Raw genomic sequence first — 22,095 nt, forward strand, 5'->3', positions numbered from 1 at the left:
AACGTGTGAGCTTTTATTGCATCAGTATTTTATTCATTGTCCTCGAGCACATCATTAGCTCAATATATCACTGCAGAACACTGTCTGTCGAAGTGGGCAGAGCTGCTGAGGAAGTTATTTACCCCAGGATGCCTCTGCTGCTTACTGTAGAAAATGACAGAACGTTTACAGTTTTGAACAAGCAAGGTCCTGTGAGGGTCTGGAGAACAAGCCTCACTGGAGGCCCTGTTTTTGCAATTGCAAGATATCAGGACTCCAGCTTGGTTCAAAAACTACATGATTACTTAATACAGTTTTGTTTGGTCGTTATTGTTGTTGTGGTCCTTTTGAGACTTGCTTTTGTGACCTTGATTGACACTCTTATTCTGCAAGAATATTTCTGCCTATAGTCAAATATTTTGTTGATTTGACTCACCTTTTTACTCTCAAACAAACTTTCCATTACAATCAATTCAACATCACATTTTGGACTTTACTATGCTACACAATGAGCAATTATAGATATTTATATATATTCGAATATTTGAATGTTCATTTGTTAAAACAATTCGGTTTTTTTGCCATTTTTAATCACATTTGCCATAAGTAAGTCTGAAGCTCTCTGTAATGACCGCGTAATGAGTAATTGTATAACAAATATGAAAAATTAATAGACAATTGCATATCTAAAATACAAAAAATAAAGTTGCAATTACTTTAAGTATATCACAATCAGTATAAGGTGTTCAGAAGGTGTTAATGCTGGTGGTGGAGTGAGGAACATTTCTCATTTCTTCTTTTGACATTCTGCCAACCTTCACCGTCACACGTTCGAGCAACATTCATCTATCTGTCTCAATTTTACATCTGTAGTGGCTTGTTTCAGCATTTATCTCAGCTCGAAGCCCACTGGCAGTCAGAGGCCCCATCGGCCCAGTCCATAATCTGTCCTTGAGAACCAGTCGAGGGGCTCTGAGGGAATGAGGGAAATGAAGTCAATCATTCTAAATTTTAAAAGAACGTCCTCCTCTGATACGGCATGATTTGATCAACTTTGCATATTCCCGTCACGGGAAATGAAGCTGTCGGCACGCTTCCAGGAACACCACTTTTGTGTTGAAAAGGACTTCTGTGTGCCTCATTCCTGTGGCTAGATTTGGCACCCTATCCATGGTTATCCCAACACTCAGCATTGCTAACTGATGCAGCATCTTGCGGACTGTTACCTGTGTGTGTGTGTGTGTGTGTGTGTGTGTGTGTGTGTGTGTGTGTGTGTGTGTGTGTGTGTGTGTGCACTCTCATGTGTCCAGGCTCGGCCTGGCTCTGTGCCCAGAGATGAGACTGCATATCCATCACCACTCTATAGTAAGCGGCCATGGCCAGCTGAGAGAGTAGATCTGCACCTCTCCCCCCACCAGTGGACAGATTCAGGACACCTCAGGTTCATTATTCACACTAAAGTAGGGCAGGTGCACTGTGAGTTGCCTCTCCTGGATCTGTTAGAGGCTCAGGGTGAGGCGTGATGTGCTCATACACCACAAGCACCACTTCTGTAAAGGCCAGGGTCTTTCCTGCTCTCTAGCTTAATGCGATGGGACCCCGGCAGATAAGCATTGGGGTTCTTCTGCCGTGTTCTGTGAATATATCAGCTCTTAGATACTGAGGGCCAAAGCCCTCTAAATCTCATATAACAATTTACTGCAGCGTTAATGAAAATAGCTAAAGCATAAATATTAATGAAAAAGTCCTTTGCAATCTGCACATTCACAAATGCCTCGAGGTGCGACGTTGCAATGTTTTGCCGACAAATACAGAGAATTAATATGCAGAACAGGAAAATCTGATAGGAAAAAATTGTCTTTGTTTTTAATGTCGAGCGTCTTCAATGAGACAAGCCACCCACACACTTTCATATTAAAATACACTCGTACTATACACTGAGTAATCTGTTGTGAATCTTTGGATTGACAACGATTTTGATTCATTGGTCCTTTTAATTGGTCAATTTAATTTAAAAGCATTCTTTTGTGAATTCAGAATGATTCAAATTGATTCTGAATGCTAACAGCAGTTTGATTTTCACATTTTTAAAATGCCTTTTTAAGCTTTCATGGATTTTATAGAATAATATTTATATTAGGTTCATGCTGGTATTATCACGACCATTTGAAAGTTTGTGGTCTGTAAGATTTTTTATTTTTTATTTTTGAAAAGTCTTTTACGATCACCAAGATTGCATTTGCATCAGAAATTCAGCAAAAACAGTAATATTGTGAAATACTATTACAATTTAAAATAACTTTTATATTTTAATATATTTTGAAATGTAACACATTGACACAGACACATTTTCTGCAGCCATTACTCTAGTCTATAAATATAAATAGCCTGAAGTGTAATCTTTCATTTTATTTAATTCTTTTTTCATGATAATTACATAAAATGAGAAAAATAACTAATGTTAACATTTCATATAACATTAAAACATAATAAAATCCTTCAATCATTTTAAATATTTAGAATCTGCGCATAACGAGGCAACGTACGTTGACGTACGTTACGTTTGTGCTAAAAAAAATACTTTTATGCCATTATTCTGTGAGTTGAGGCGGTCGCGGGCAGATGGCATAAATAAGATAAATTGAACTATAAAAAAAGAAAAAAAGATTAATTATGGATGATGATGCAGGTCATGCAAAAAAGAAAAAGACTTATTATTTTAACGAGGACGTGTGTGTGTGTGTAAAACACTTTTTTTTTTTCACTTTTTTTTTCTTCCCACCAAATTGTTGACATTTTCAGTAGAACTACTTTTAATTTAATGCAGTTTAAATTGATCAGAGATGAGGTGAAGTGCATGCAGATGCACGAGGAACACCTGTCCTCATTTCTTTTTCTCTGTCCTGCTCATCTCAAGGGTCTCTCAGTAGGTACACTAGTGGTAATTAATAAGGTCCTTGTGTTGAACCGGACTGACGTGTGTATGTTTGAGTAGCCGGCGGCAGGGGCTCTGACTTTAGAGCCCTCAAGATGAGTTTGATATGAGAATAGTGTCGACAGGGCGATCTTTCCTTTCACTCACCTGAGTCACCTGACGGCGAGTGACATTTTGACAGCTCTGCTCAGGAGAGCCGCGAAGGACAGAGTGTTCTCTACTTTCCTATATAGAGTGCTTGGCACCATGCAAAAGATTGATGCTTTGGCTTATTATGGAATGTTTTATTGGCGCAGACAAAAAATATATACAGTATATAGCCAGAAGTCTTTTTAACTCTTCACATTAATTCTTCATATTTAGATCAACAGCACTATTGCTTTTGTGAAATTACTTAATTGAAACTTTATATCAGCTCTTTGGTATTTTTAGTCATTTTTAGTGACAAAAACAAAAACAAATTTGGCTAAAGTTGTTCGAGCTCACAGAGTACTATAACGATGACTAAAACTGCACAATGAAATCTGGAAACTTTTTGAAAATGTTTCTTGTAGCATGTCCCAACCCACCCACCGTTGCAGCTGAACAGGAATGAAAGCTTTCTTCAAAATTGCCACAGGAAGAGTAAACAATACAAGACAGTCTGAATTTAGGGTGGATTTTAAAGATGCATTTTTGTCCAGTCAGTGTAGGCTTTGTGATGGCCCTAAGGCCTTTAAAGAGAGAAAGAACGAATGAGTGTTTGTGTCTGACGCGGATGTAGGATGTACTGGTGTGAGAAATGAGGTGCTGTGAAGTAGGCAAGCCCTCCAGCAGTCCGTGTACTACTGATAAGAGATGAGGGCCTCAGGGAAATGTAGTGGGTCAGACAACAGTTTTCACAGGTGTTTTAGAGGGGAAAGCACAAGCCCACACTCCAGTAATGCTTGCCATGAAGTGGCTTTTATTCAATCCTGTATCCAAACACGGCACTCATCCAAAAAAAACATTGGTAAATAGAGAGGGTGCTGAGAACATTTATCTATCTTCATGAAATATTCAAACTTGAATTGCCTCGTTAAAAAATAATTACAGTTGTCTGCTTTGGCAGACTTGAAAATCTTCCACTTTGAGGAAGAAGATTTGAAGAGTAAAGGCTGATGATGATGATGTGAAACTTTCGATTAAGCACAGCAGTATCACACCAGCAAGCTGTTGCATTCAATACCTCAATATACTTTGATATTCAAATCAATACTAAATATTCAAGATTCAGATTCAAAGAATTGGCTTGGAATTTGAATTGACCTACAGGCGAATTTAAATGAATTTTTTTTAAGTTATAATCCATGAGCCAAACCAACCTCCTATGAGGTGGATGGATATAAAAATCTGACAAAAACACAAAGATGCAAGACTGTGTACTTAAGCTTTAGCTTTAATGAGGGAAAGAACAACAATCCAATGAAGTAGCATGAACAGCAAATTATTCATGGAGAAATTCATAATGGAGAAATACATAAATGGAGAAATGTAAAGATGTTCTGTATATAAAAACAGTATATTTTGTTTATTGTTTATTTGTTTTGGTTTTTTTGGAATCATGGGTAATGTTTTTCACCAATAATTCCACTGTTAAATATTATTATTTAAGAAATAAGTTGAAATAGTGTGGGCTGAGTTATCGTAAAAAAAGTAATTCCCCTATGGAGAGAATGAATGGGATTTTTACTTCTGGAACCCGTAATTCATATAATTCATTCGTAATTCATAATTCATAACCCGTAAATTTGATAAAAAATGAAAAACAAGTTTCTATAAGTGGCATTGTAAACGTTTTCAAACCTTTTAAACAAAGCTTTATCAAGACTTTATTTAAGGAACTCAATTCTGAATGGTAAAAAACAATACAACTTGCATTTCAGAAAAAAAACTGGCCAATCAGTCAATGTACTCTCTTCCATTCGGTACGACTCACATACTCTGGTCTGGAATGCCGTGATTATGAATGAGGTGATTTTAAACAGTGAAATTTACCAGTGCTGATTAAAGGAACTGGAACTGTTATGTAATCTGCAGTTTAACCAGGTAAATGTTGTTTCTGCATCTTTTAATTGAAATTTTTCATTTCAATTCATTTTCATTTTCATTTTCAATCTTCTCACTTAGGCCCAGATGCTCACAAACACACTCACTCACTCACTCACTCACTCACTCACTCACTCACTCACTCACTCACTCACTCACTCACTCACTCACTCACTCACTCACTCACTCACTCACTCACTCACTCACTCACTCACTCACTCACTCACTCACTCACTCACTCACTCACTCACTCACTCACTCACTCACTCACTCTCACATTAAGTCCTGTTAGTGTGGTAGGACTTCCTCTTCCGTGTCATCACAGGTGACTTTTTTGGCTTGAGGATGTGTCCTCATATACTTTCACACCTGACATAAAAGTCTGGGACTTGGCCACGCAGAACAGGTCATCACATCGATTTTAGCTTGAGTCCTCAGCCCGGCTTGACATTAGCAGCCATGAGATGATGACAGTATACCACTCTACAGAGTGACACCGGACCAAATGGATGCCAGCGGACAAGATACAGAAAGCAATACAGCCTGAGGGCTCTCAAACCTTTGGCACCATGAATCATGTTCAGCCTCCACGCCACCATCGCCCCAGATGGAGCGAAAATCATGCATCATGCCAGGTTGCTTATGGGCTGCTCAGCTCAGAAAGCCTTACAAAAGACTGTTATTTTTGTCCTTTGCACTCTGGGACAGCAAATCTCTGAGAAAGTTTTAATCTGGAGAGGCTGGTTGAATTGAACCAGCTGGAACGTGAGGTGCTGGTAGGTTTCCTCAATTGCTTTGTGTGTTTCGTCATATTGATTCAAAGTCAGCTCATGACACTTAAGTTATGTGACACATGTTTTTGTGGGAAGCCACAAACAAACTTACTTCATGGAGCTGACGGTCCTTAAACAGGCAGCTGCGGCTTTACGATGACACCCAGGCGGTTGCAACAATCTCATCAGCTTCTGAAGACATCTGCCACCATATCTGATAGAAACTCAATTTATGATTTTTTTTTTTTTTGTGGTCTCTTTCCTCCCTTTATCTTTTCATTCTCACTTGGATTTTTCCCCCTCCGCTTCTTGATATATATTTCCCGTTATTGTTTATCCAGGTCCTGTGCTGTCAGAGAGAACAAGACAAGGACTGTAAAGAATCTTATCTTCCCTAAAGCTGACAGCTTTTGGAGGGGCTCAATAGGGGGGGGAAGTCTTTGAAGTGTGCTCAGTTACTCCACACATCAAATCTAGCCTCCATCATGCCTCATCATCTAGGAACAAGGCTCACATGAAACTCGCTGAACGGAGCGCCCCACCCCGCACGCCTGCTTTTACATTGTCTTTCAACTCCTCTTCTTTCTCTTTCACATCTTCACTGTCTCGGTTTCTTTTTTCTTCTGTGCCATTTTGTTTTTATGTTTTGGGAGCCTCTTTTTTTTAACCCTCAAATATCGATCAATCTTTTTCAATCCATAACCATTTCAGCGCGCATCAATCTGTGGTCTCTTTTTGTAGAGACATTAAGAGAAATGTTTTTCTCTTAATCCCATTGTAGAGGAGCAATTCTCAATGGACAGGATGCTCTGTTAATCGCCCGCTGAACGATTAGTCGGTTTGTGAGTTCAACTAGGTTATCTAGATTATTTATATATATTTATTTTCATTGGTTTTTGGCAAGGATAAGCAAGGAGTTGCAATTTCTCAGAAGAGATTTTTATCACGCTGAGAGTGCCTTATGCTTTAATGTGCTGTCAAAAGGCCTGTCAAAAACACTTATGTAACAAATCTATCAACTTGAACAAGAACTTTCAGGGCAGCTATACTGTCAGAATTCAGATCATTTGCCGTTTACAGTATTTGTGTCATAGGTAAAATCAAATTTAATGAACTCATGAGTTTTGTTCAATACAAGGTTGCTTAGCCTGAGTTTTGTTGAATATCTGTTAGTTCATGGCATTTTTAGATTCAAACGTCTCTGTTTTTAATGGAGATAAACAGTATATTGTGACCATATTAATTCATGGCTGATATTTGATTTGATTTTTAATTTACATTTAGTCCATATACAATACTATTTAATTTTTTTTATTTATATATATATTATTGAAGACGACGACGAGTCTCTTGAGCAAATCAGCATAATAAAGTAATTTCTGAAGGATCATGTCACACTGGAGACTGGAGTAATGGCGGCTGAAAATTCAGCTTTAACATCACAGAAATAAATAACATTAAAATGTATTAAAATATAAAAGTTATTTTAAATTGTAATACTTTTTCCACAATATAACTTTTTTTTTTACTGTATTTTTGATCAAGACTTTCAAAAACATTTTTAAAAATCTTACTGACTCTTGAACAGCAGCGTAATGTACATATGTAGATGGATTTTTTTTGGACGCTGTGTTCTGTACAACGTTGCGGTCTTCTTATTAACGATTTTGATAGCAATAGACAATCTTATTTGCAGATTCATTTACCCTGGAAACTTACAGCCAATTTAGTAACACTAATATTTTTATTTATTTTATTTTTTACATTTATACTCTTTTCTACAAAAGAGCACACCATATCACAACTCATGTAGACAGCTCCATTGACTTTAATAATAGATTTGTTTTAAATAATGAAAATATGTATTTTTGCACATCCGTTCAGAGCTCATGTGTCAAAGCATGGCGTGAGGTGCTGAGGAAGAGACGCAGTCGTGGTAGCCCATGAGCTCATTAAAAGCATCCAGGGGCGGTTTGTAATCAGCCGCTGGCGAGGAGGACAGCCATTTGTCTTTAAGCACCCTCAGACTATGGCACTTCATCCTATCTCACTTTCTCTCTCTCTCTCTCTCTCTCTCTCTCTCTCTCTCTCTCTCTCTCTCTCTCTCTCTCTCTCTCTCTCTCTCTCTCTCTCTCTCTCTCTCTCTCTCTCTGTGAAAGCCACTCTTTATCATCTTAACTTGGGCTCAGACGGATGGAGTTTCAGGATGTGCAAGCAGACACCATACGCCTGTGCCCCTCATTGGCTGAATATAGATCCTGGAAGACGGTGACAAAAGAGAGCAGCATGCTGTGCTCCAAAATGCGCTTAATTGTTTACCGTCGTGTTGTTGTCTGATTGAGAGCGATTACAAAGGTGCGTCTCGGTGTATTTAACGCAAGTTTTCTCTTGAAAGATGAATAGACGAGCATACTCTTCTAAATACGATCCCACCACACAAATTCAGAGTTGTAACTGCAGTGTTCCTTTTTTATCATATTTATTTGAGAAAACCTCTGAGATTCATATTGTCTATTTATTTTACATGATTCCGAGGAAAAAAAAACAACAACAAAGAAATACATTCTTGTCTGTTGAGACTGACGAGAAGTGCCGTGGAATTGTTTTCTCTCCCCAAACATATAATTTTTTTTCTGAGAATACGAGAGTGAGCCGTGCTTGCTTGAGTGGATTTTTTTATGTAATGCATAACTAGATATCTGTACTCTGCGCTCGGTTATCAGTCCGGTACTATACATAATACACAAGGATTACTGTCCGTTGCCTGCAGCTTAGACAGTGTGGCTCTTTGCAACAGTTGCTTGTTGCAGACGCGTGCGTGAGCGTGTATGTGTATGTAGGTGTGCTGAAGTGTGGAAAATGAGCAGCCTGAATCCTGCGACTTCCAGCCTACTGCATATAATCAGCCGGAGGGCTTTTAACAGAATCGTGCCATTAGCACAGGACCAGCTTTTTCACAGGCTAATAAAGACCCAAATGGATTACGACCGTTAAATCAGTCTGATTTACTCCGGTTGCTGTTTTTCCTCCAGATGACTCTGTAGTTGTGAATGTGTGTGTGCGCATTTCTGGCCTTTTTCCAGTGCAGGTACAAAATTTTTCTCTCTCTGTCACCATCTGATGCATTTATGTCTGCTAGGGCCTGAATTTGCACTGTGAATGCTGCAGCGCGTACTTGAGAGGACACAGACATTGAAAATTCAAGCTGCGGTTCCCAAACACCCGCTTCATATCATGGTGTCTGTAAACTTGCCCAATGACAGATGAAAAGGTGTGTTTTTTTGTGGGTACAAATAAATAAATATTGAAAGTAACAATATAAGAAAAGATGATGGCAATAACATTTTTATTTATATATTTAATATAAAGTAAGAAATACAAATTATAACAGTAAGGCCAAGACCACAAAAAAAGGCACAATATTTATGTATTTATTTATTTATTTGAAAATGTTCAGTAATAATAATAGTAAACATTACAGAATAAATGGAATAAACTGCTTTAGACAATTATTTAGGCAGACAATATGATTTATGAAACTAAAAGAATACTTTCCAGTTAACATTAAGAAAAATGTTCTATTATAATCCCACTATCTTAACATTACAAATGAAAGAATGCAAATCTTGTTTCTTTAGGGGGTAACACTTTAAAAAAGTTTAAATCAGCTGGAAATCAGGATTTGGTTGTGCTGTTCGTGAACTGGAACGGCAGAATTGTTTGTGAGCTTGTTTTAAGGAAATAATGTTGCATCCTGGCATTACTTGGAAGTGTAAATGTAGTGTGAAGGTAAACAAAGACATTTTACACCGTAAATGATAAAATAAGATTAGGACACGTGGGACGCATGTCCCCTTTCTCACCTGCATTGGCATGTGAGTCTCTCAACGCCTTTCAACTGCCCCATAATGTACGAATTCAATTACAGACTCTATTTTAAATTCAATTTCACGTCACAGCTGAAGTTCCCACATTAGCCACATCACACTTAATTAGGTTTTCTCACTTTGTGATATGCCGATTAGCATCAAGTATTACTTTATGGCTGCCAGCTCAGTCTGAGTTACACGTTGAGTTACAGCGTGAATCAAACAATCACTCTTGAGTTTGCAGCTAATTTCTTTTTCATGCGCAATATTTCCCCTGTACTCATTCAGCATTGTGAGTAATAGAGGGCTAGTTATGTAAGGAAGAAGCAGTGTTGTGTGCGAAATGAACAGGTGGCTCAAACTCCTCAGCGCAGGCTTTTTCTCGAGCCACCTCCCCACAATGTGTGTCTTTGGCCTCCTCTTCCTAAAAAAGGCAGAGTTCCAGTTGGTCTGGAAACAATTAGAAAAGGTTCTAGACCGCCAAGGAAGCTTTGTCAAAATGTCAGCAAATTGAGTGGCTTAATTTTCTCTCACTTTCCCATCTTGTTTCAACAGGCAATCCATCCAAGTCGACCCACATGCCAAAACATCAACATTCCCAGCAGCAGCAGCAACAGCAGCCTCACAAGGGAGCGAAGGGTGTCGCGATCGCTCGCTGCAGACCTGCTCAGTCGACCATGTGAAGAGAGACCTTGCAGCAATGGAGGAGGCGTGCGGGAGCTGGTACGAAGAGTTGAAGGTGGGCAGTCCATGTCTGAGGTACCTGGTCTACGGAAGACAGAGCTCCTGGGACCGTCTCAGATCCCTCGGGCGGTGGCCGGCAGCAGCGTGAGCCTCCCCAGCAAGGCCAGTCCCTCACGCAGCCTGTCCTCGGACAGCGAGCGGGGGCTGCGGAGCGAGCGGGGGCCTATTCCCAGGCTTCAGTCCTCCTTTACCGGCCGTCTGGGTCAACCGCCCCGTGGCCCTCTGTCTTTACACATGTACAGCCGAAAGAACGTCTTCCTACAGCACTCTATCCATACAGCTGATCTGCAGGCTCTTGCTCAGCAGGAAGGTTAAAAACACAAACGTGTACACACGCACAGTGACACAAGCCTCAGATGGATATGAACTCTTGATGCAGTTCCTCAGTGACAACGAGTACCTTTAGACCCACATGCACTCAGTTACCTTCAAGGCTATTTTTCCTCTAAAACCTCAAACGAACACCAAGACTCGTATTATCCTTTGTGGAGTTAAACTCGTCATCTTTATTAAGTGTCAAAACCAATCCATTGTCTGCACTACTTAAACCTTCTGAAGAAATGCTGCTCTGATAAGTACTTTAGATTGACGGTCCACTAATGAGTTTTACCCATAACACCATCACATTGTACAGTTCTGCTAATATGCTAGAGAGGATGTCAGCGACTTTGCATTCCCTTATATCTTTGAAAGAAATTCAGGGTCCAACATTAACACTCGCCAAGCCCCAAATTCAAGTACAAATTGGTTAATTTAACCAGTTGGCCGGAAACTCATTACATGTTTTAAATTGAATTGTAAGAATGCTAATCTGACCTTTCGCTGCTTTAAATTATCAATTTAAATGACAGACATACGAACGTCTATTGGGTTGGAAAGATTTTTTTAAATAAGTTTGAAAAGTCTTGAATGCTCACTAAGGCTGCATTTATTTGATTAAAAATGGGAAACTGTAATATTGTAAAATATTATTACAATTTAAAATAACACTTTTTTTGTTTTAAAATGTAATTTATTGATCAAAAAGCTGAATTATCAACAGCCAGTGTTCAGGATCACATGATCCTTCAGGAATCATCATAAATTGCTGACTTGTTGCTCAAGTAACATTTCTTATTATTATCAACGGTTAAAACCGTTGTGCTGCTTAATATTTTTGTGGAAATGTGATACATTTTTTCAGGATTCTTTGTTTAAAGGTTGAATCAGTGATTTCAGGCCCCCCAAAAAATTATCACATTCATCTAATCTTTCCTAACAATGTGGTTTTGAGTGGTTGGTGAGCCTAGGCTGCCTACAGAGACGCGTTTTTTTTGACGGCATGCTTATGGGGCGGGCAGCTAGCGGATCGTTAGGAAAGATTGGATGAATGTGATCATTTTTTGGGGGGCCTTAAATCACTGATACAACCTTTAATAAAAAATTCAAAAGAACAGCGTTCGTTTAAAGGCACACTATGCAGTTTACGTTTTTCTTAAACAGCGACCCCTAGAGTCGCTGTGGAGTACTTGTATTTAACGTTACTGTCGTAAATACCACTCACGCAGAGCCGTCTCTGCACTCTTCCGACCGCGCTTTCTTCGTTTTCTTCGTCGACTCTGCCATGATTGGTTGCCACCTCTCAAACTTGCATTGCTGGTTTTGCCAGCGGCGTCCCCCCTCCCTCTGCTTTGCTATCGGGATGATTCGCCCTACTAAGAGTTTGTTTACCATCAAAATGATTTCGAAGCTGTTATATTAAGGTACAAATTTTGCATAGTGTGCCTTTAAATGGAAACAGAAATATTTTGTAACATTATACCTGTCTGTACCATCACTTTTGATCAATTTAATGCATCCTTGCTGAGGGAAAGTTTATATATATGGTTTAATATGAGTAACATTAAGAAACATAAACCACTTTGACCCCAAACTTTGTATCGGTACATGTGGTTTGTTTCTCAATATTAGTCATTTTAAACCAACATAATCAAAATATGCTGAACAAAATCATGTTTTTGTGGAAGATAATACAGCTTCATGACGGTGCAAAATATTTTTTTCTTAATTCACCCTCCAAAAAGTTAATTTTGGACCCTGAGATTCCTTATTAAACATTAAGTTTCCAAGTCTTAATGTCTTGCAATTATATACTGGATTTTTTTATTACGCCCAATAAGTAGTGATGTTTATAATAATAAGTCAATAGCCCAGCACGTTGTTTTGTACCAGCAAACATGACACTGAAGACCCATACGTATTTTGCCAAATCAATCCTCAGTCGAAGAGAGGGCATTGAAACACTTGCTGCCGGTTGAGAATTACCCACATGTCAGACCCCTTTTAGGGAGTTTAACACTCATTAACCTCTTCTAATTGCAAGCTAATCTTTGTTTTTCTGCAAAAAAAGACAAGAAAACTTTTCTGGACTGAATCTAAGATAAAAATAGATTTGACAGTCTTTGTGGAAAAATTCAGCAAGAGCCCCGAGTCGTAAACACAGTTAGACTTTAAGAAAGAAATGCCCTTCATTTGTCAAAAAGAAGTAGAAACCTCCTTCCAGAGAAATTAACTAGATTATTACATTTGACATAGGTAAGACTTTGAATTTTCTTTTAAAAATAGATGGCAGATAAATTTAATTAAACATGTCCGATAACTTCAATAAAAAAATTCAATAAAACTGCCATAGACAGCCTCATACGGAGCACAGTCTTAGGAGAGGCGGTTGAAATGAGGAATGGCCTCATTTTGGCAGCGTTGGGACAACGTTGAGGTAACATTGGGACAGTGTTGACCTGGCTTTGCGGATCAGGAGCTCAAGCAAGGACGCATGGAGGAGAAGGAAACCCTGAAGAAACGCAGTCCCATCCATCCAGCAGGTCTGCTCCCTGAGGTCCACTGCTCCAATTCCAGCAATCTGTTGGGAGCATCATCACTCTCTATCTCCTTCTTCCTCCCAGACCTACTTCCAGCTCTCTATGTGATCAGGCTCAGGGAGAGAAAGGCTTTAATGTGGTCTCACCATTACACGCTCCGATACTGAAAATGCACTCCAAATACTGAAACGTGTTTGTGTTCAGGGTCCAGAATTAACATTCAGTAAACAAGTGTTTAACAAGTATAACACACACACACACACACACACACACACACACACACACACACACACATATATATATATATATATGTATATATGTGTGTGTGTATATATGTGTATGTATATGTGTATGCGTATACATATACATATACGTGTGTGTTATATACTATATATACTTTAAAAATGCAAAAAAGGTCAATAAGATTTGTTTATTGCCAGTAAATCTGCTTAATTCATTCATCCTTGGGTTAATTTTGGACCCTGTATTTGAGTGACCTTAGGAGAGCAGATTGCTGTTAGACAGCCAATTTAAGACAATTCAGTCTTCGAGAACTGCGGTCAGCAATACCGTTTAAATTCTGTGTGGGTGCCCGTTTGTGACTGTTGAATGTTAAATGCGTGTTTCCCAGAGGCAGACATTGTCCTTGTTCCTTCCTGACCCTCCCTTGTGTCTTTGACACATGACTTTAAACCACACGTTTGAGCCATTATGCTTGAAGGACGGATGTTTAAACGGACTTGAATATGCGAGATCATGGGTAGAATCAGTGCAAGAGAGGGAACTCATGGATCTCGAGTGACTCAATCATTAACATGACTATGTGCCATCACATTTCTGAACTGAATCCTTTAATGTTGAATAGATATTTATTTGGCCTTATTTATTATGTGATATTGTGAAACGACTATCACCTTAGGCTTTTATTTGTCTGTTTGGACTCTGTATCGATGCGTATAAAATTGTCTTTGTTACGGATTCTGATGATATGCCGAAATCATCTCTTACATAATTTCTTACATATGTACAGGGTTCGCATAACAATGGCACTTTTAAGAGATTTAAACCATAATAAGATTTGAAATAACCTTTATCTGTCTTTTCTCTCGCTGGTGGTTTTCATTATAAAGTTCTGATTTTCACTGAATGTAATATATTCACTCATTAAAGACAGATATTTAAAGAAAAAAGGTTTGATGCATGTAAGGCCTAGTTTTTATTATTAGTAGGATGTTTTTCACTCTTATGCTTTTCGTAAACTGTTTTGCCAGCACTGCACCATCAGTACACATGCTGCTTGATGTTTGACATCATTTTTAATGGAAGAGGAGAGTACACTGTAAGCAATATTACTGTGTACAATCATCATCTCTGGAAACTAGGCAGGAAAATGCTATTGCTTTGATGGCCTGCAGCGGTCTAAAGCGAGCCCTTTCTCTGGCCTGCCCTTGCTTCTTGGTGAAAAGGTAAAATGGATGTCATCCTTCTCAAAACGTCCTCTGGAAATTGCTTACTGTGTTTGCTTTAGTGTGTTGCATCAGATTATATGGCTCGAAAGGCTATGTGAACTTCAAACGGTCCCTGTCTAAATCACCCCCTTTGTCTGATTTCTGTTCAGGCTTCACAGTCCCATTCAACTGTCCAGGTATCACAGCACATATCGCTGCTCCTCTTAGTCATCCATAACAAGTTTTCTTCAGCTAAAAAGAGGGCAGAGGGAGACCGTCAACTTCTGGGCAAAAGTAATTGCACTTCTCCGCAGGGAGGAAAGCCAGTACCATAGAACTCTGAATGACAAGTGTTTGTTGTCTTGATGTGAGAGTGGGCTGACTTTGATGCACAGATGTGTATTTTTCTGCCACTGCTCATCTGTGTCTTCATAAATTTGACGCAGTTATGTATGACATCTACGTGTGAAATTCTCCAAAAAATGTTCCACTGTTGCCAGGGCTGATTTTCCATGGTTTCTTTTTTAATTTCTTTTTAAATGTTCCTCTTTTTTCATAATTTCTTTAAGGAGTAACTTAAGGGATAGTTTGCCCAATAATTGAAAATGAATGTCATAATTTAGTGTTTACATACCTTTGAGCAGTTGATTCGCAACCTGGTGTGTTTTCATGTAGGCATATACAGTATACTATTATGTTTTAGCTCAAGATACCCTACAGATAATTTTTTTACAGCGTGTTTAAATTTTGGGGGGGTGAGCAAAAACGTGATGTTTTTGTGTGTATCCCTTTAAATGCAAATGAGCTGCTGCCTCCGGCCCCCTTTCAAGAAGAGGGCGGAGCTTCAAGAGATCACGCTCCAGTGTCAGGACAATCTCATCTCGTGGAATGAAAATGTCAGAACAGAAACTCAGTAACTGTGTTCGGTTCGACCCGGAGTCGGACAATAATGCCTACAGAGCCAAAGAATATGTGCTGTATGGAGATAGAACTGGTATAGTTTGTTTAATTACAGTTATAATTTATTTGTCATCTTGCTTTTATCCACTATTAGTACAAGCCTGCTGTAGGGGACCCCGTCCGAATGATGGCCAACAATTTACTGATGAGTTTTATGAAGTTTATTGTACTTCACACAAAAGATGAAGCGTCCGTTTTACTCCAGAAAATCACAGTAAGAGCTGAATAAATACAGTACAAGAAGTGCGCATTAAAGTCTTATCCATAAACTCTCTCTATCCCTTTCATTATCATCAACATACACAGCGAATTACACAAAAACACTTGTTACAACTAACAGTAAACCTTTTCAGGGGGTGCTTAACAAACTGGTAAACATTATATCCATAAAACAACTCTGATGAACTGTAATAAAGTGCGCGTTCTCCCTTTCATCACTGCCTGACCAAGTTCTCTCCGGAGACTGTAAGATGGATCACGAACAGTTCCATCCTCGAGTAACAACTTTGTAGCAAAACCTGCTTTGTACTGACCCGCCTTCACAAAGCGCAACTATAAACGCATTTAGGTAGATTGTGGGGCGCATTCCCTTCAAAAAACAAAAGTAATCCACTGCGTCTTAAGTGGCTCAGATGTCGGGACTCGGGAGTAAATGACGACTGCTATGTTCACTCTTGCATCCGACAACAAAACACCTCAATCGTTTAGGAGACATTCTTGTCTACAGCTGCTCCGGCGTTGAAACTATGGCGGACTGTGTACACTTACTCTATGCTAATACGGCAGTGTCCGTCAACAGTCGTGGGAGGGGCCTGTGCAAAGTGACATCACTTCGCCCAGAATCTGCGAGTGGCTTGTTCTGAGACAGTGCTTACGATTTATGGGGATTTTAAAACAAGCACTGGGTACATTTTTATCATTATAGGGTGGTTGTGTACACACACTGCCAACACACATTTATGTTCAAACACCATGTAAAAGTGAATTTTGCATAATAGGTCCCCTTTAAAAGAAGAGATTTCATATTTCTATTCATGTTCGTTGTGTGGAAAAGAGCGACCTACATTCCTCACAATTTCTTCTTTTGTATTCCACGGAAGAAAGGACATCATGAGAGTAGGGTTGGGAATAACCAGATGCTACTTCTGATATCGCTGAACTTGACTATGTCCAAAACGCTTGGGGCTTGTGGCCTGCCAATGAGAGTACCCACGCTGAGTTGATGCCCCCCAAACTCACGGAAGGTCGTAGTGGGCCAACCACTGTGAATGCTGCCCGCTGCACCCCACTGGCATGCCCATCTCCCTATGGTGCCCGGAGCGATGCCCTCTACTCTCACCCTGCCCAGACACACTGGCATGCTGAGCCATTCTTGGAAGCAAGAAGAGACAAGCTTGCCAGCTTACTTTTCCCACAGGGTGTTGCTTTCTCTCCAACAACTGTGGAATGAAACAAAGCAGTGGGAGATGAGCGAGAGCAGCCCACACAGCTCCTGGGTGGTAAAGGCAGTGCCGTTTCTTTCTACGATATGTTGCCATTGTTGGCGAGCAGCTTCTCAATCATTATTAACGTCATCTGCTATGACACATCATGTGGTTTGTTGATCAAATGTTCTTTTTCTTTCCTTTTCTCAGGCACCTCTGCTGGTCTACAATCCCTCATTCGCTCCATGTTCCAACAGCTCTCTGCACAAACTCATCTAAAACAAATGGAGGGTGCCGGTAATGATGGATAAATGGGGTTATTATTCCTTTCCTTCCCGGATGAGGCAAAGAGAGCGAATAAAGATTCTTGTTATCGTCAGCTTCTTCCTCTAACAGGAATTCAGTGATTTTCATGGGGGTACGGCATGTAATATCGACTTGCTTTGATAGCGTGCTTCTTAAATTGGAAATGACCCAGGGATATAAGGAATAATCAGACGTATAGCACCAGCACAGCCGCCACTGTTTCGTCATGGGAGGACAGCGGGGACTTTTGCTCATTTGCTCTCAGCGATTATCAGCAGGTTTCTCATAGAGAGCAAGAGAGTCAAATGACTCTCATTCTCTCTATCTGTCTTTCACTCCTTCCCCGATGTGCAGCTGCCGTATTTTCTCCATTCGCCCCCATTAATTTACTTTGTGTTTATAAGTGTTGCGGTCTGGGGCCTTGTCAAACTGAGTGCTAAAGCATTCTCAAATCAGATAACAGCATAGGAGAAGCATATTGAACTGAAAGTATGAGCATACTTACACTATGCATAGAGGTGCATGTTGGGATACATTCGTGAATTGTTTTCCCACCCATGGCGCCACATTCATTTGCATCTTCCGTCAGCAACATGCTTCAGCTGTGAATATGCCTTTCTTGGTTTTGCTCACATTGAGGACTCATAAAACCAGTGCCAGCAGCAACACCAACACATTGTTTCGGCAACATTCTGTCCTGCAAAGCTGCATTGCATATTACCCAAAACTGTAGACTGCAGGGCACTGTGGTGTTGTTGGGAGAGATACGGGCCAATACATCAGTTTAGGCAATTTTACTAGATGACATCTGATTTTAGTCAACAAAAATAAAATTTTCTATATGGTGGTGGTGGCGCAATGGATAAAACACATGCCTTTGGTGTGAGAGACCCGGGTTCGAATCCACTGTGAGACACCAATGTGTCCCTGAGCAAGACACTTAACCCCTAGTTGCTCCAGAGGCGTGCGACCTCTGACATATATAGCAATTGTAAGTCGCTTTGGATAAAAGCGTCAGCTAAATGAATAAATGTAAATGTATCCATCAATAACATTGATAAAGTGCAAAATTAAACCAAATATTCTAAATGTATATTAAATGTTTTTTCTATTTGATAAAAACATGAAATCTGGGTTCCATACCATGAATCCGTTTAGTTTGTGCCAATTAACCCTGGGTTTTAGGCACCATGAACGTGGTTTGGCTTTTGGCAGTGTTTATCGGCATAATAAATTGCGCTCCATGGCTAACCTGCTATGTGGTTATTGTTCCCGGTAAGATATCTCAAACCGAAATCGAACCAATCAGCTGTGTGCAAAGTGCTGCAATAAAGTCACTTCCCCTGTTTCTACTCCAAATTAAAGGTCACTACATAGCAAATCATTTTTAAAGACAAAATCGTATCTTTTAAGCAATGCTTATTTATACATGTACAACTTTAGTTTATTATTATTAAGCACTTGGTTTAAATGAATATACATATAAGGGTAATATAAATAAGCTTTAGAATAAATGGATAAAGCTATACAAATTATTACATGTGAGCTTAATTTTCAATTTACTTCAATTTACTTGCACTGATATAGCAAGATTTTTTGTTGTTGTTGTTGTTGCCCTTTCATAGGCAGATCTTTTCTTCTTGTGTAAATTAGTTTAAATTCTTAATATTTTTCAATCTCATAATATTCTGCAGAAAAGAGAAGTGAATTGCAGTTTTACTGTTCCATAGCATGTGATTGGCTGTTCGCTACTAATGTAACACCTAAACTCCTTAGCTCAGGATCAAAGCCTGAGCTGACAGAGAAAGTTGATGATCAGTGTCATGGTACCAACAGAGCCTGATGATTTTGTCAACTCGAAACTAATCCTGTAACCCTGTAATTGTTCATCTACCATCATGGTATGGGCCCCTGTACTGTGAAAATGTTATCTTTTGAGATAAAATGACAATTAGTGCACTACTTTAATACAATATTGTAGAATTTTAGTGCATTATTCATTGTTCATGTTTTTGTGTGGTAACATAACACCCTATACAGAACATGATCATAACTTGTTTCACTTGTTCATTTTGTGCAGATGTATTCTACCGTTCAAAAGTTTGGAGTCAGTACTTTATTTTATTAATAAAAATGAAAACTTTTATTTAGCAAAAATGCATTCAGTTATCAAATGACAGAAGTTACAAAATATTTCGATTTCAAATAAACGCTGTTCTTTTGAACTTTCTGTTCATCAAAGAAACCTGAAAATAAACTGCATCACAGTTTCCATGAAAATAATAAGCAGAACAACCGTTTTCAAAATTAAAAAAAAAAAAAAATAATTTCTTTAGCACCAAATATCCGCATATTAGAATGATTTCTGGATCATATGACACTGAAGACTGGAGCAATATCTGCTGAAAATTCCTTTTTGCCAACACAATAACATAATATTTTTTCAGTGCTACTTGTGCAGCTCAGGTGTCAAGCGGTTGCCGTATTTCCAGAGAAACATTACGGCAGAGAGCACCTGTGCCTTTAGTGATAGTGATGACCCGTGGACTCTTGTGTTTACTCGTAATCTGCATCGCTGTGATATACAGAGCAAATGGCATCACGCTGGCGCCCACCTGCTTCAATTAAGTCCCTACTGCTAATCATTTCCCTGAGAAGGTCCCTCAGCCTCTCCTCTTAAACTTGTTTCCTCTAGTAACAAACACATCTAACTCTTTCCAGTCTTGCGGAAGCAGAGGACTTCCGTGAGTTTGGTGAATCCGGCGTCCGCTTTCTTCTCTGCCACCCTCACGATACCAGAGGCCTTCTGGAAGCCTGAAGACTCCAAGCTCTTTCTTCCCTTTTCAGGCCCCTTTCTCTCTTTCTTGCTCTGCTGTCTCACTTCAATCCTCCATGGACATTTTGTCCATGCAAATGGCTCTTATCAACTCTCGAGTACTCAGCATTTCAATCCATCCACCCCCAGACAGTTCACTTCATTTCAACTCACTTTTTTTCTGTTTTCAGGGTCAGTCAGCCAGAAAACCAATTATTCAGCCTCCCTTTATCACCTGAATGAAAGGGAGAGGGGTTAAGGCCTGCAGTGATACTATAGTCTCACTCCAGCAACCCTAGAGCCTTTTTTTTTTTGGTAACGCACATCAGACCTCACCTCCTGCAATGGCCTCGCTGTATCGCTTACTGTCTTCATCTTGTTGAAGAGCAAAAATAAATTATCATGGTATTTGTGTCTTTATCCTCAAAAAATGCTGCAATTTCGGGATACGTGAATGAGTGACCCAATTTCTCCAAGTACTCTGTCACCCTGCTGATGGGGAGGGTGGAACGTTTTGACTGTGAGAGACACAGTGGCAAGACACAATTCACGAACAAATTCGGAGAAAACAGCTCAGCGAAAATGCCTGCCTCAGATCCAAGATCACGAGGGGATTGATGGATTTAAACACTCAGAGGCAGAATAGTCAATTATTCTCATGGGTGAAATGGAAATTGGACATTGTGACTTTCCCTCCCGCATCTTCGACATGACAAGAAATTGCCATCTTTTGCTTGTTGCTAGTTTGGTAGTGTACTTTTATTTTTGGATTTGAGTCTCGCCAGCTTCATTATCCCGGGCTTCCACAACATGCGTGCGAGATTAGTTTGTTCTCCCACACTGAGTCGGAGCCTAACTCCAGGCAGCTTGCGCAAGGACCAGAGTCGACCATAGCAAGGTGTTCCATTAATCATATGACACAAACTCCACTGAAGGGCAGTGCCAAGGAGTTGGATTGCGTCTGTTGGCCCCCTTTGGCCCGGCGGTTGGCGAACCCCATGGGGGAAACGAGTCTGTCACAAAGGGGCTGCGTTGTGTCCTAGCTCAGCACTTAAACACTTCTTGGTGCCCTTGAAAAATGCAAGCCAACTTTTTGACTGGAGACATTTTGTTTAATATATGGCGGGAAGGGTAAATATAAGAGCTTAGATTGATCATGCGCTTGAGGAAACTAAACCAATACTGTTGTTTCTAGTGAAACAAAAGTATTTTCTTTTTGTGTCACAGGCCATAACTTATTGGCTTGCACAGATTCTTTTTTTTTTTTTGACCTGGGGATGTGCGCCTGTGCGTGTGGGGTGGGGGAACAATAGACGGACACCGAAGCTGCCGTGACATTGTGTGATTGGGGTCTTTCTCTCTCGTTCTCTGAGGACAGAGAGTGATTGATCTAAAGCGTGTCTGAGTCCTGGTGCGGCAACTGTAAATAACCCGAAACTCATCTTTATTCAGTCCTCTCCACCTACGTATTGACCCAAGCGCAGCACAAAACCGAGCACTGCAACGCCGTCCCTTTATAGATATGCTGAGTCCCTGTCCGAACAAACCTGTCAATATTTTAGTAATGTCATTATTATCTAAAATGTTACCTCTCTTCCCATGGGGCAAGTCAATTACCAGGAAATCATATATGTTTAGACGGCATGCTTTTATGTTTAGAGCAGTCATATATATATTTTTTCAAATCAGCAAATCTAAGCATTGCATCCTTTCCTTTCCCTCTGCAAATCTTCACTTCAAAGCCTTTTATTCAAGTGAAGTGTCAGGTTGCTCAAATAGAAGGGAGCCCTCTGCTGTTTGTCAAAAGGTACTGCTTTGTGTTTGAGTTTTCTCTCTGCACAAAAGACAACAATAGTTAGTCAGCTACACAGTTTAGTGTCAGGCATCACGTAAAAATGGATATATGATTCAGCAGAT

At 39.7% G+C, this 22,095-nt stretch overlaps 1 protein-coding gene and 1 long non-coding RNA gene across 4 annotated transcripts in view; one reads left to right on the forward strand and one right to left on the reverse strand.

Moving 5' to 3' along the window:
- Window positions 1–11,564, forward strand: part of ccser1 (coiled-coil serine-rich protein 1) — a 70,121-nt gene extending 58,557 nt beyond the window's left edge. For 2 of the 3 annotated variants that reach the window (XM_082188357.1, XM_082188358.1), the window contains one exon: window positions 10,179–11,564. In XM_082188357.1, coding sequence (XP_082044483.1) covers window positions 10,179–10,682 — 504 coding nt within the window. In that variant the 3' untranslated portion in view covers window positions 10,683–11,564. The remainder of the gene's footprint in view (window positions 1–10,178) is intronic. The other variant, XM_082188359.1, reaches the window with a different exon arrangement.
- A 692-nt stretch (window positions 11,565–12,256) lies between these two features.
- LOC309512697 lies at window positions 12,257–18,400 on the reverse strand. The gene is made up of 2 exons (XR_014211147.1): window positions 16,152–18,400; window positions 12,257–15,481 (listed from the first exon to the last, which is right to left on the reverse strand). It is a non-coding gene; the product is annotated as an uncharacterized lncRNA (long non-coding RNA).
- Window positions 18,401–22,095: the final 3,695 nt, after the last annotated feature.

Source organism: Leuciscus leuciscus, assembly GCF_965113295.1.
Source record: "Leuciscus leuciscus genome assembly, chromosome: 13".
NCBI lineage: Eukaryota > Metazoa > Chordata > Actinopteri > Cypriniformes > Leuciscidae > Leuciscus > Leuciscus leuciscus.